General features: G+C 36.8%; 2 protein-coding genes and 1 pseudogene across 2 annotated transcripts; all 3 read right to left on the bottom strand.

Moving 5' to 3' along the window:
• Window positions 1–619: 619 nt before the first annotated feature.
• Window positions 620–3,443, bottom strand: LOC113309966 (plant intracellular Ras-group-related LRR protein 9-like). The gene is made up of 3 exons (XM_026558490.1): window positions 2,517–3,443; window positions 1,565–1,731; window positions 620–1,435 (listed from the first exon to the last, which is right to left on the bottom strand). Exons 1-3 carry the CDS (start codon window positions 3,306–3,308, stop codon window positions 820–822), a joined length of 1,575 nt encoding a protein of 524 aa, XP_026414275.1. The 5' UTR covers window positions 3,309–3,443; the 3' UTR covers window positions 620–819.
• Window positions 3,444–3,533: 90 nt separating this feature from the next.
• LOC113309967 lies at window positions 3,534–7,848 on the bottom strand (annotated as a pseudogene).
• A 315-nt stretch (window positions 7,849–8,163) lies between these two features.
• LOC113314151 lies at window positions 8,164–10,475 on the bottom strand. Its single transcript, XM_026562915.1, has 7 exons — window positions 10,276–10,475; window positions 10,087–10,181; window positions 9,922–10,004; window positions 9,639–9,694; window positions 8,916–9,028; window positions 8,643–8,731; window positions 8,164–8,542 (listed from the first exon to the last, which is right to left on the bottom strand). Exons 1-7 carry the CDS (start codon window positions 10,412–10,414, stop codon window positions 8,248–8,250), a joined length of 870 nt encoding a protein of 289 aa, XP_026418700.1. The 5' UTR covers window positions 10,415–10,475; the 3' UTR covers window positions 8,164–8,247.
• Between the last annotated feature and the right edge of the window lie 4,837 nt (window positions 10,476–15,312).

The following is a 15,312-nucleotide window of genomic DNA, read 5'->3' on the forward strand; positions in this document are numbered from 1 at the left end:
ATGTATAGCCTAACATATTCATTAAGCCACATACGATTTGATATTACACGATCCAAGCATGCATGTAACTCTGCATGTAACAAACCCTTTATAAAAAGGTAAGATCAAAAATATAAAGCACTAAACAAACTAAAAATTAAGGTTCAAAAATTATGGTTCATGCCTCACGTGCCGTTTACGTTTGTGCAGCTGAGCGGAGATTATACATACGCCTCATTCAGGCGGTCGTTTACCCATTCTCCCCAACAGGCGTGGATTATATCAACGCCCCTTCTCCCGGCGTAAACTATATGCACGCCCCACAACGGGCGTAATCTTTATCACCGCCCCACAACAAGCGTACATTATATCTACGCCTCAGCGGGACGAACTTTATATGTACGCTCCACAACCAAGCGTAGATTATACATCCGCTCGACTAAATATACTCCTCTACCCTAGCGTCACAGTGCAGACTAAACTCATATTTGGTCTTTGATCTTTGGTTATAGTCGTACCACTGCAGTTGCTCTAAGGCCTTAATTACTGGTAGGCAGAAAGTGGCTAAGAAGCTATTACAACAAGACCCAAACCATGCTGGGCAATGCATAATGCCATTTTGGTGTTGAAAGAATGGAAAACAATGGAAATAAACCACTTTGGTATTTTCAGCATCCTACACAATTTAGATACAATTTAGAAACAAAATTTTATTTATACAATTTAGATAAAACACCCTTTGGCTTCATCAGGTTTCTTATGAAATGTGGGGTGCCATATTTATCATTTGCTGTACAAGCATAGACACATCTGGGGATAGTCCAGAGGACGATCAAAATACTATAAATCCTGGTCGAGATAATGTACTTGCGCCTTTGGAGATTTCTCTCCGCCGACCAAATATCCTGTCAACCACGAAGTACTGCGTGTCAACCATCCTTTTTGTGCCTGGGTGTGTGCTTCCATACTCTTACGCTCCTCCTCAAGTAAAATGTCAACCCACCTCTTTGCCATGAACTCTTTGACAGCGTCAACTCCTTGCTTCACAATCTCCGCAGGAGGAATGAAAAGTGGATTCTGATCCAAGTTGAGTTTGGTGAGACTGTCTAGGCGGCCAAATGTATCAGGAAGAGCACTGATCTGGTTGTTACTAATATCTACTTCTTTGAGGTTCATCAACTCTCCAAACGTGACAGGAAGCTCCCTAAAATCGCTGAAGTTACTACTTACATTAAGAATCTCGAGACTAGTTAAGAACCCAATAGTGTGTGGAAGACCATGTAGCTCATTGAAGTGTGCATCCAAATGGCGCAATGACTTCATTTCACAAATAGAACTGGGAAGGGAACGAATTTTGTTGAAGCCGACCAAGAGCTTCTGTAGATTCACCAATTCACCAATTTTCGTTGGCAAATAAGTCAGCTGGTTATAGCTTGCGTCCAGCTCCACTAATGATCTGCATTATGAAGCATTACCCTACTTAGTAAATGACGAAGTTCTGGTAAGCATTGAAAAATGTATTTCTTAATTGATAATCCGAAAGAAAAAATGGGTTTCCAAAGGAAACAAAAAATCATTAGATTACCTGCATCTGATAATACTGCCGGGGAAAGTCTTGAGTTCATTGGTGGACACATTTAAATATTTCAGATTCACCAGCAACCCAATAGAATCTGGCAACGACTCCAAAATGTTCGATGAAAGATTAAGCTCTTCTAGCTTTTCTAGTCCTGAGATTGAATCAGGGATGACCTGTCCCCCATACATATGTACCACATAGTCAGAAAACTCCATAGATGTACCATAACTACATAAGTAGTAACTACAACAATGATGAGAACAACTACACACATTTCAGAACTACAGAAGCTCCTTCACGCAAATGTTTTTTGACTTAAATAACTGGTTTATTGTAAGTTAACATTTCTTGTTTAGTTTGGAGCTCTTAAATTTCAAAATGTATACAAATGATAGTGTCCAGTTAAGTATTTCACTTCCAAGCTTACAAAACCGAAAGTAAAACCGGATTTGAAACCTTAAGAAAACAGTAAATACTCGAAAGTGGTAAACTAAAAGCTTGGACATCTGCAAACTTTAACACAACACAGCACACTCTATGTCAAGGATGACCTCAATTAAAACCAAGCTAAGTAGTAGCCCAACCCCAATTTCCAAAATAAACATTCAGACATCATCCACAACGATTTGCAGAACACCAACAGGTTCAAGCAGTACAAAGTCAGTTTCTGAATCAAAACACAAGGTCAAACCCCCCAAGATTTTAAAAATCTTCTACATAGTTTGCTTTGTACTCACAAGTCACAACATAAATTTGTGGTTCTAAGTTTTCTACAAAGATCACTTTATGCTGACGACACGATTCCATGATTCTAAATTTTCTACAAAGTTCAATTTTACTTACACACGGAAATCATGATCAAAGCGCAATCTTACTGCAAGTTCATCTTCGGTGTCATCTAAAATCATTCAAAGTAAACAGTGAATTCAAAAACTCTGAATTCTAAAGAAATACCAACCTGGAGCTGATTAGTAGAAAGATCAAGAGAAACCAATCCACGGATCTTTCCAAACTCCTCAGGAAGATATCTCAATTCACGATCACACAACACAACTCTTTCAATACCTTTACTTAAACCTTCTTGTAAAATTCTCACGACTTCCTCATTCATTTCTTTATCAACCATCCTCTCCTCCTCCGCCACTCCCTTCCCTTTCCTATCTCTCGAAGAAGCCAACCGATAAATCTTCAGCAATCGTTCTTCAGCGTTCTTCAACAATGTTTCATAGGATTCATGCATCTCATCTGATTTAATCACAGCTTCATAAATCTTCTTCTCTTTCTCAGCTTCAATTCCCATCTCTCTCTCAAGCTCAACCGCATTAGGTAATCTCGAATCTGCTTCAATCTCTTGAATCTGATCATATAAATTTGATTCAATTTCAGAAATCTTGGATTTAGCTGAATCAACTGATTCATGATCTGGTCTTTCACCTAATGCTTTGAGAATTGATCTTGTTTGTGATACATCAGATACAGCTGAAGTCATTGCTGATAAAACTTCTGGATCTTTTAAGTGTGGCATAACTTCCATTAATTCTACTTCTCTATTGATAGAGCTTTCTAATTTCGATCCTCCCGTTCCTGCTGCTGCTGTTTTTGATGGTGATGCTGATGAATTCGACTGTCCTGCTTGTTGTTCGATATCGATATCATCAAAATCTGAATAACTTGGATGCTTTTTACCAAGTGATGGAAGTAGATTCATCGTATACGATAGAATTGGGTATGTTTTAGGATTCGGATCCATTGAAACCAAGAAAAAAACTGTAGAGGAAGAGTTGAAATCGAGAGAGACGAAAGGGAAACTAGGGTTCTTATGTATTTGGAGCGACGAACGAAGAAGTTCGATATTACCAGAAAAACCTAATTGTAACTGCCCAATAAGCACTGACTATTTTTTCTCTTTTTGCCGGCTAGAGTCCGCTAGACACGCACTAGATAGGGGACCCGAAGTCAAAATCTGGTCCAAATAAATTAGCCACGTGTCTGCATATTTTTACCGGTTGTAGATTCCCCCGACTGAAAACTGAAGTTACTGAGCAAAGCCATGACTGTCAACCATGTCGAGGTTCGAAAACTCCATCTATGGATGGATGGTTGAACTAATGATGCTCACGGAGAAAAATTGATGACGTGATATGCTGGATTTTTAAGGATCAGAAGGACTCCAAATTTCATGAATCGAACACACTGTAAATAAATTCAGATATGGAGGCATCCTTTTTTTCAAAATTACAATATTTTTTGCTTGTGATTGTAAGAGCATTTCCAACAGAAGGTGTAAAAAATCCTACGTGGATTTTTTATTTAGTCCTTTTATTTATGGGGTCTATACATAGAGTAAATATAGGACCTAAAATCTAAAAAACCATCTCCAACAATGAGAATTTTAACTCTTAAAATTAAGAGAAAATTAGTTAAAAACATGACGTGGAGGTGTAACCGGAGGTGTAGATAACACTTTCTTGAACACCTTCATATTTAGTAATTGGTCCCTCCTAACTTGTAGGACCCTACTGTTGGAGATGGATTTATGTCAAACGGGCCTAAAACAAGAAATTGCCCGTTACAGAAATGAGACAAGGAATCAGTTACATTCGCAAAAAACAAGAAATTGTTTAAGATAGTGAAACAAAAACGGTAAAAAATGTTTTACTTCTTGCTCCCAATTGGTGCGTAAAATGATGATAAGAAGCGAAAGATTTTGAACAAGAAGTGCGCATATTATCCCAATCCAAAGTCCCTATTTGCCAATTTCGCATCAAGAAGGCACCACCATCAGTATTTGTTAACGTTCCAAATTTGACCAAGTATAATAGAGAAAACGAGCTAACCTTTCCTCCAACATGTAGAACAAAAGCTAATAGAACCGCAGAAGGAATTCCAACAAGGTAATAAGATCCCAGATTGACAAAAGCCCCAATATCTTGCCAACCACATCCTCTAGCCGCACCTGAAAGAACGACTCAGTAAAAATTTCAAGTCGATAACTGACACATAATGTACTGTTTAACACTAAAAATCTCAAAATGAACCTGAAAGAGCGGATTGAAGTCCGTCAAAAAAGTTGGAGACAGCAAGTATTGGTAGCATGGATGCTACATAATTCACCACCTCTTTCTCATTGCTAAATGCGTTCCCCCAAATGTGGCGCACCAATATCATGATTGTGCCTATTAAAAGTCCCTCTGTGACTGCCAAAACAAACACAACTTGTACAGCTAAACGTGCAGCTTGAGGATGACCTGCTCCTAGCTCATTCGAAACTCTTGTGCTGTGGATTTTCAGAAAAACTTTTCTTGTAAGAGCTTTATACAATCATCTAGCATAATAATTTTTAATACCTTCTTTTGATTGTTTGGTTTACAATGACAATAGAGGAACCCCATACAGGGTACAAAACTAATTTAGTACAAACGAAAGAAAGTACAAAAACTAGTTCATTTAGCGCGACTGACCTTACAGCTCCACCAAATCCAGTTGGGATCATCCAGAGTAATGCACATGTGTTAAGGCTGAGTAAAATTGTAGGATTTAGCAAACAGAAATAATGATTCAATTTTCTTTTTCTCCCTTTTGTTTTCCATGATACATACATACAGTACGGAAACACAGTGTTGTTGTTTGCATTTCGAAAAGAATTATCAAGACAGTTATCAAACCCAAAAGAAAATTACAGCAAGTATTAGCAGGGAGTTTACCAGATTGATAGCACCGAAGTTTCTAGCTTAGGGTTGGGAAGAAAACCCGATAGCAGAACAGTCAGCTCGAAAGACCACAATTCTAAGCTGTTCCAATTGATGAAGTTAGACAATTGCTAAAACAGTGAAGTATAGATGTTCGGGATCCAGATTAGTTAAATGAGTAAATTAGACTTATAAACCAAACAAAAAGCTATTAACAACTTGAGCAGATAGAATTTCGGTATTGCTATCAACTGACGCTCATGAAGAGAGAAACCAGGGTGTCACTTTCTTAAGCTACAATAAAGGCAAGATATAAACAACCATGTCTGTATACAATCTAGTGTAACAACAGAAGCCTCGGTGAAATCTCCATCTCAATGACACTCGTCTAAAATATCCTCAAGTTCTCGGGGATTGCTCAACTCTCGTGTTGGGTATGCTCTATTTGCAGTGTGTAGTGAGACCTCATCTTTTTAGTCTACCAAGACAAACAGTTCTTCGAAAATGTTTAATTGTAACATGAAATGCTCAATAATAACTAACAAGTCATTCAGAAATTAGGACTTACCAGACCATAATAGCAGAGGGAATTGCGAGTCTTATAAGTTAAGAATGTCATGGAGTGCTTCCTTCGAAAAACCAGTCCAAGTCCTTTCACACTTTCCAGAGTATTTAATATAGAATACCAGAAGTATCAGATTAATCCAGTAAGAGATGGAACTCGCCATCGCAGCACCTCTAATTCCTAAGCCAGCTTTGAAAACCATAACCCAACACACAAGAAAGTGCAGTAAGGCCGTGATTGCAGAACTTATCATCATAGGAAAAACTATATTTTGGGTTTGCAGAAACCTGATATGACACTGAAGAAGTCCATAAGCGAATAGGCAAGGGATCATGTAACGAGCATAAACTCCAGCTTCGGCTGATATTTCAGGGTCTTGTCCCACAGCTATGAGAATGCGGCCTGTGTTAGCCCAAATGAAAGCAAGAGGAACACTAACTAGTAAAAGAACAAACATGCCCCTTTGCATATGTATGCCTAACATATGATACTGTTTTGCTCCGTAAGATTGACCACATAGAGTTTCTAGTGCACTTCCCATTCCCATCTAGCTAGTCCAAAAGAGAATGAAAAATACCCATAATTCAGGTTCTCCCATAGTTAAAATCAAATGCAACAAAGATTTACCCTTGTTTAAGCAAAGGAAGAAATGTAATGTCATTGTCTAGTGTTGCAACCAAGGTACACGGCACAAAACAAACAACTATCTGAGTTGCGGCTCAATCAGAGGGATATGTTCCACGACATGCGTTAAAAAAAACACCCGTCATGTAAAATATGAGAAAGAAACAGCATCAATACATATCATTAACCAGGCGTTTTACGGCGTAAGAAATTAACCAACACCTATACCTAAGCCAATAAAGCAAAGATAGTCAAGTCCACCAACCACTAAACATATATCCTATTAAACAGACTCAGTTTTTTGTTACTTAGTCCATCCAAAACATGAATCAGACAAGTTCAAGATTTATCACATTCTACACCCCAACTATTCCGTAAATTTCAAAGCTGGATTATCTTGACTTCCAGTGAATGGGAGGCACACACCAATAGAGCCAACCAGCTATAAAACTTTACCACTAATTTCAAAGATGGATTATCTCGATCTCCAAGTAGATTATTACGCGTATGATGAGTGCACAATGAACACGCACCTTCAAACCATCAGATTTACTATTATAGTGATGCCAATAATTGGATGCAAAATCTGGCAGCTTAGTGGCGCAGGTTCTGTGTGTGATAGCAGTGTAGCACGACTTTAAAAACATCAACATCCACGGTCAACAAAATGCTAATACCATCCACAACTTTGTTCAGGGAGCTCAAGGCCCTGAATATCAAATCTCTCTCTATATTGTCTAACTCCAATAAAACCAATCATTATAACCAATCATTATCTAACTCCAAAAAACCCAATTGAATCTTGATTTTAATAGTACTTTTGAATTGGAATTCTTCAGTGTACATGATAATTTGGTTAGATATATGAATTCCTAAATCTTGGGATTATTAATATCATTTCGCATAATTAAATTACCCTATATTTGGATTCACTAAACCAAACACCATATGTCAGACTAAGCATTTCAGGGAATTCAATTCCTTGAATTTGATTACCAAATCAATGGAATTCCTGTGAAACCAAACAGGGTTTAATGCAAAATCAAATTTTAAATATGACAGAAGAAGAAGTAATGATAAAACTTACCAATAAGTTGAAACCAGTAACAGTTGCAAAAGAAGTAGCCATTGAAGCACCAGATAGTGAGAGTTCACCAAGATGACCAACAAACATAATTGAAATTAACTGTATACAGAACTGTAAGAGATTAACTGTAATAAGAGGTCCAGATAACCATAATTGTTTCCTAACTTCTTCAATAATAATCTCTGAATAATTATTCTTTCGATTCTTTTCTTCTTTTTCTTCTCTAATTTGAAATATTAAAGGAGAATTCAAACTGTCTTGTTCTTCCTTTCTCTCCATTTTTTGTTTTTTCTCACAGAACACAGTGAGAGTACTCAGACTAGTGGGAGAGAGACACTCTAAGGACTACAATAACGATCAAATAATTTTTTATTATTATTTTTTTCGTCTTTTTATGATTCAATTTTCCACGGCCTTCATTTTGTTTGGACCAAATCAATAGCGAGGCATTATTGAGTTTAAAAAAAGACACAAATAAGGCCAGGAAGTGAAGAAAGGTCAATCAGTAAAATATTTTGTTATTTGAGTCAGCTGGGCTAGTGATGGCGTCTCGGCTTGGCGATTACTCGCTAGGAACTAGTGACCCAGTGAACAACATTATATGTCATAATCTCAGTAATTCCGTTGTTAATAAAAAAGGTGAACATGTAAATTAAACTTGTTTAAATGAACGAAAAGCACGCAAGAAAGCGTGACCTTTGCTTAGTAACAAACACAATAGTAGCTACTCAGCATCGGAGTCTACATCAAAGAAATGCAAGTATGGAATATTTTCTGTTTTTCCATGATTTCTCTCTTCTCCAACCTCACTAACACTAGGAGTAACTGAACTAAGACTCTCTAAGTAAACCTCATCATATGCTTCCATATTTAAGCCCGAACAAATAAACAACTCTACCTCATTTACAAAGTGCTCCGTTCTTCCAGTCAAGAAAGGCTTGGCAGCATCAGATATCAACGCCTTGAACTCTTGTCTTTTTTGGTAGGGTGTTATATCACTTGAACATTCGCGTTCACTTCTGCAATAACAAAGAAAAATGTAGTCCTCTTGTCAATCACAAATGAAAACAATACAGTATTATGGACTTCAAAATTTCAGATTCGGATAGTGAAACTCACAATCTAACAAAAGACTCGATCACACCAAGTATATGGTGCACAATAATGTCCACAAGTATATGGTGCACAATAATGTCCACATCCTCCTCCTACAATAAGCAACAAGCAGAGTTCAGTTGGTTAGGACTTGAAAATCATTTGATCATGTTCAGTATAAACTTGACAGTCAAAATTTGTTTTCACAAAGTGTTGCAGGACCAAAAGAGCATAAGTTGTATAGCGTTTGCAACTTAAAGAGCTATTCTTCACTCACATAGTATGAGCAGGGTGTACCTGAGTTAGAGCTTGAATTTCCCTTTTCAACCAACTTTGGAGCCACTTGTTTAGTTGGAGATACCTACGGTGTTTCCAATACTTTGGAATGCTGAATTTATCGTAGATTGTGCCTAGCGCAGAACAAAATAAGACAACAAGCATAAATAACACCAACGAAAAAAATAATCAAAAGCTGCAACAAGCATAAAAATAACAGCAATGGAAAAACAATCAGAAGCTGCAACTTCAAAATTTCCAAACCAAATATTACTAGCACCCATTTGAAGGGATTTCTTAGGTTTGATATCTATAAACCATATGGAGATGAGTTGACGCCATGAAGATATCTGTGACAAAAGAACATCTTTCTACACCAACAAAACAACAACTCCTATGTTCAAGTCTTATCAGAAGTTGAATAGAACATGGAAAGCATGTCAAAAGTCGTTTTAAATTCTTAATTGTACTCGATAAAGGGTTAGAAGTTCCAAAGAATGAGCTGGTACATTTGTGATAAATATATTTCATAACATTCCAATTTTTGAATCGTCGCCATGTAAACCCCATGAAAATGTTTGCAAACCAGTCAACCTAACCCAACCAAGAACAATAACAAAACATATCCCATACTTTTACTACCACGATGACAATTCAAACTTACTAGGTGAATCAGCACAGAAAAAACATAAAAACAAGTAACGAATGGCAGAAGGAAATCGAAACATATTGCTTGAAAATTACCTGGTTCGCGATAGTAGCTTTGCAATCTAAACCTGTGAGCTTTCGAAAAGAATATGCTGCCAGAAAAAACAATCACCAATGACACTAATCAAAACATGTATAACTCACCAATTCCCCTAGCATACTAAAGAAAAACAATTGCATCACATAAACCACAAGACAATACTCTCCGCAGACGGCGGAGCTCTTAGAACATCGCGCCTAGCAGTCTGACTTCATGTAGTATAATGTATAATTAAAACCAACAACATGAAGAACACAAGGCTGAAATTTGAGCTACTACCTCTGCTTGGGAGGATCTTGATTAATGTAATGCTGTTGAAATGAAGTCCCATCATACCCATAAACTATTGAATAATTAATTCCCTACATATAAATTGAAACATATCATTAAGGCAACAACTTTCAAGAACAAACAGGAATTAGGGGAAATAAATAACACAATTACCTTGCAAAGAGGACATGTCAAAGTTGATTGTGATTTAGAGCTTAGCCTGCTAATATATATGGACCAATTCAAAATACACTTGTAACAAAACTTGTCTGTAACAATCACAGATATTGAATTTGATCAGATTTTGTTTTTCTGAGTGAAAACAAGAAATTATTGAATTGGGAGAGTGAGTGAGAGACTTACGGAAACAGCGGTCGAGGTAAGCTTCTTGTAGAAAGGATCCTAGACAGATAGGGCATGGGTCGAAATCTTTGGAGGTAGAGGAGGAGCGACCTTCGTCGTTCATGTTTGCTTTTTCTGCAGCATCTTCGGTTTCCGCCATGTCCTATGTCTAGCCGCGTCTGAATTGGTGATTTGGCGGTGCGGCTAGATGCGGCCCTTCTTTAAATGATAACACGTCTGATAAAGTAGAAAAAGATTTGAAAAACTGTTTTATTAATTAACTGTTTATCATTTTTTTTTATCCAATTTCCTACTTTTTTTCAAAAAGTGAAACAGTTACGGGAATTTAGAGGGGCAGGCTTTTTAGTTAAATAAATGTCAGAAAATAAAAATGCGCCACATACAAAATGTATGTGACCCGACCACATTATAATCGGGGCGGTGATTTGGAACATTTTGAACCTAATGCATAAGCAAAGTCAAACGGCCATGTTTGACATCACAGGCCCACGTTACCACATAGCAACAAGCAGTATGGTCATTTTTGGTTACAATCTAGCAATATGAAACCACTGGGTAGTGATCAATCCACAAACTAACCATAAATTGTGTTTTCTTAGTTTTGAACATTTTCTTTAATATTAAATCGGGAGATTTTTGAGTCAACTCAGTTTTGAAAAATCGGGTTAAAAATTCTTTAATTTCTTTCTCAGTCTATGATTTGATCTTACTTCTCCGTCTTTTAATCATTCTAGCTTATGATTTTCTACATGATTATGTAATTTTTCAACTATTTTGCAGATGTTTTCAGGTTTTTATTAATAAATTAATTGTCTAGGAAACTCAACACATCATTTTGGTTTTTTCTCAAAACTTATATGTCTAACTAATCTTCTTTCTACCTGTTTTGCAGTTTCAAGTAGTATTTCATTGGTGTTCCAGTGGTGGTTTTTTAGAAACAGTGGTGTAGGGGAATTTCAATTTTCCTTAGATAAGTGGTTCTTTCTCATCTGTCATGGATAAACTCAAGTCTTCAAAGATCGAATTCAGCAAATTCACAGTGATGGTTTTTTCTCTGTTAATGTCCTTCCATATGATGCACAAATCAGTGGGATTTGCTATTACTCATAGTGCTCGATTATCACAGATTCATGGTTACCAAAAGTGGAATCAAGATCATCTCTGCAGATCCAGAAGCTTAATGGGTAACATTGGTAATTCACCAATAAAAAAGCGTAATTAGTGGATTTCAAAATTTCAAATTCTAGATTACCTTTCTCAGAGTCAATATTCTATCTGAAATCTTCTGTAAAAATATGGGGCGAAGTATCAGGAACCTACGGACTAAGTTTGGTAGGGGGTTTCGTTTCAAGTCAAACCCTAACCCTAGTTTGGTTTATATAAAGTTCAAGAAGAAATGCCTCTCATATCATTCACTTAAAAACTCTCAAAGAAGAAAACTCACTAGGAATATGGCGCAACCAAACAACATGCAGTTAGAGGCATTAACCAGGAGGATGAAATCAACTAACCTCAACCTAGAGCAACTCAAAAATGCAAGAAGCAGTCTTATCTCATCAGTGGAAATCGATGAAGCAGCTACCAAATGGATGAACTGTCTTATAGGAAAGATCGTTCACAAGGATGAAGTTGAATATTATATGGAGAAGGTACAAAAAAGTCAAAGTAAGTACTATGGGACGCAATCTCTTTGTTTTCAAGTTCAAGACAAATGAGGATATGAAAGAAGTGTACAAGAGAATTCCTTGGGTCATCCGCTTCAAGTTGATTGTGCTGCAAGAATATGATAATACAGTTCAATTGGAAAATTATACATTCACTCACCAAGTTTTTACAGTAATATTTCGTAATCTTGCTTTTGAGCACGTTCATGATGGAATTATCGAGAAACTAATTCTTGATATTGGTCAAAAGGTTGAGTTGGGGGGATGAGAAGTGTTACAATCAGAGGCAGGGTAGCAACAGTAAAACTGTTAGTCGATCTCAGTAAGTCGTTAAAGAGGGGGGTGTGGATTTTTAATGCAACCAAGCAAAAAGTTTGGGTTAAGTATCATTTTGAGAAACAACCCAAGACAATATGTCCCCATTGTTTTGTTCTCGATCACAATGAAGAAACTTGTGAAGAGACGGCTTGGGGCATATACATTTATGGTCTGACAGAGAAGGAATTTGAAAATCTCCAGGCAAAATATGCCCATATGGTTGAAGAAATGTTGCAGAAACAAAAAGAACTAGGTGAAGTTGCTGCTGGGCCGAGTGGAGCATCTAATGGGTCGACCCATGAAAGTGATGATGGATCCGACCCGAGAAAGAATAAGAGAACAAGAGGTGACGCGATTGAAGATAACTATATTCTGTTGGATAGCAACCATGAGCAGCAAGGGGAGAACCAATCTCTTCAGAGTGATGGAGTTCATCATATGGACAATCCTGAAGTTACCTACAATGGGGAAGACTTGAACATGACAGATGCTGAAAATGGAGGAAGAAGTGAAGGATCCTACCACCAGAACACTGTTGAAATACGAATGCGCACTGCAAATAAGGTTTGCGAAAAACTTCTAATTTCTCTTGAATTTGTTTTATTTTCGATCAATTGTTTTAATTCCTCGTCTTATCTCTGGATTTATTGGGGTGATTTCAATAATTGTGTGATTTTGATTCCTATCTATAGAATTAGGTTTGTTTGTGACCTAAATTGGGAAAAAATGAAATTTCCGTCTTGGAATGTCCAAGGGTTTGGAAATAAACATACTAGACAACATCTAGGTGAGCTGATTAGGGCAAATGATCCTGATATGATATTCATGTGTGGGACAAAAACCATAAACCAGAAAATGGAGAAATTTACTTACTCTTACAATTATATGAACTACCTTTATGTTAATCCTATAGGAGCTTCCGGTGGTCTGTTTTTGTTGTGGAAGGATGGTATCCACATTGATATTGTTGATATGAATGTTAATTTCATCTCTGTCTTGGTTAATGTGGACTCTAGAAGTGGTCATACCCTGATAAATTTTATGTATGGTGTTTTAGATGTGGAGGATGGGATAGGCAGTGGAATTATCTGGATAACTTAGCTACTAGGTATTCTTGTCCTTGGATTATCATAGGTGATTTAAACTTCATTGTTAGACAAGAGGAAAAGGTTGGTGGAAATCCTATTCCTCAAAGTCAACTTGATAATGTTAAAAATCATTTAGACCATTTTGATCTTAGTGACCTGAGTTACATAGGTAACCCTTTTACTTGGAGTAATCATAGAGGGCGTGAAGCTCTTATTCTTGAAAAAAACAGGCTTGACAGAGTTCTTGTTAATTATTCTTGGTTTGATATTTTTTTTCAAATACAATAGTTTACCATTTGCTTAGTCTAGCCAGTGATCATGCTCCTATTCTTCTAGTTACTTCTAGAGAGGAAAATAACACTAGAAGACCTCTAAGATTTAACAAGTGTTGGTTTAGTGATAACAGGTGTAAAGACTTGATTGTAGAAATCTGGAAAACCAATGAAAATGGATCAAGAGCTTACAGACACACTAGATGTTTATACAATGTTAAAATGGCCCTAAGACAATGGAACATGGATTCATTTGATAATTTTCAATATCATATAAAAGATATCCAGACTCAATTAGATAATATCAGTAATAACATGAATGATGCTACTAGTATTGATAATAAGTCCAGGCTGGAAGAATCTTTAAATACTGGTATTCTGTCAGACAAGATTATTATATGCAGAGAGCTAAGGAAAATGTCCTAACTTTTGATGATAAAAATACTAAGTACTTCCATGATAAAGTTAAATTTAGAAAGAGAAGAACTCAAATTGAGTGATTGAAAAGTAGCATAGGAATCTGGTTAACTGACAAAAGCATGATAGCTAATGAACTTAGAGATCATTTTAGCAAAATGAGTATAACTACAAATCCTCAAAGAGAAAGTAGTTTTTTTGATACTATTATGCCTTGTATTTCTGATGAGGAGAATGAATTTTTGATAAATACCCCTACAGATGAGGAGATAAAAGTCATTGTCTGGCAAATGCAACCTTGGACTAGTCCTGGACCAGATGGATATCCACCTGAGTTCTATTAGCAAATGTGGGATACTATAGGGCCTGATACTATAGCTATGGTTAAGAGTTTTTTCCACTCAGGTTACATGCTTAAACAAATGAATCATAATTTTGTGACTCTCATTCCTAAAAACAATGCCCCTAAAACCCCTGCAGATTTTAGGCCTATAAGTTTAAGCAATGTTAGTTATAAAATAGTCTCTAAACTTTTAGCTAGTAGACTTAAAACTGTGATGGACAAATTCATTAGTCCTTACCAAGCTTCCTTGTTGTCCTCTAGGCAAATAACTGACAACATTGTGATAGCCCACGAATTAGTTGATACAATGAAAAAAAATAGAACCAAAGCTGGACTTATGGCCATGAAACTTGATATGTCCAAGGCTTTTGATAGGATAGAGTGGAATTTTCTAATTGATATCCTGAAAAAACTTGGTTTTCATACTCATTGGTGTAACCTCATTGAACAATGTATCTCCACAGTGTCAACTTCAATTTTGTTAAATGGTTGCCCTGGTGAAATTTAATATCCTACAAGGGGTCTTAGACAGGGAGACCCCTTGTCTCCTTACTTGTTCATTATTTGCATGGATGTGTTGTCTAAAATGCTTATTGATGCAGAAAGGAAAGGTGATATTCAAGGTATAAAAGTAACTACAACCAACCCATCTGTAAGAGCAACCACAGTAGACGATCAAACTTATAATTATGGTCCAGAGAGCAGACACAACGGGACGGAGTAAAGACTAAAATCTGGACCAAGACCAAATTTCAGACTATATTTGGTCCCCGACCAAGACCAAACCTATATATAGTCGAGCGGACGTATAATCTTCGTTTGTCACCGGGCGTGTATATAAAGTACGCTTCACATGAAACGCATGTATAATCTTCGTCCCACGAACATGCGTGTATATAAACTACGCCTCAATGGAGCGGTGCTGAAATGTACGC

The sequence above is a fragment of the Papaver somniferum genome, chromosome 9, assembly GCF_003573695.1.
Source record: "Papaver somniferum cultivar HN1 chromosome 9, ASM357369v1, whole genome shotgun sequence".
Classification (NCBI taxonomy): Eukaryota; Viridiplantae; Streptophyta; class Magnoliopsida; order Ranunculales; family Papaveraceae; genus Papaver; species Papaver somniferum.

What these genes read in the sequence shown, in the direction of transcription:
- LOC113309966 (XM_026558490.1), bottom strand. Translation starts at nt 3,308, where the DNA reads ATGGATCCGAATCCTAAAACATACCCAATTCTATCGTATACGATGAAT. An exon ending in TTTCTACTAATCAGCTCCAG is followed by an intron (nt 1,732 to 2,516) that starts GTTGGTATTTCT and finishes TATGGGGGACAG; the next exon opens with GTCATCCCTGATTCAATCTC. An exon ending in GGCAGTATTATCAGATGCAG is followed by an intron (nt 1,436 to 1,564) that starts GTAATCTAATGA and finishes TTCATAATGCAG; the next exon opens with ATCATTAGTGGAGCTGGACG.
- LOC113314151 (XM_026562915.1), bottom strand. Translation starts at nt 10,414, where the DNA reads ATGGCGGAAACCGAAGATGCTGCAGAAAAAGCAAACATGAACGACGAA. An exon ending in TTACCTCGACCGCTGTTTCC is followed by an intron (nt 10,182 to 10,275) that starts GTAAGTCTCTCA and finishes TGATTGTTACAG; the next exon opens with ACAAGTTTTGTTACAAGTGT. An exon ending in ATCGAGTCTTTTGTTAGATT is followed by an intron (nt 8,543 to 8,642) that starts GTGAGTTTCACT and finishes TTGTTATTGCAG; the next exon opens with AAGTGAACGCGAATGTTCAA.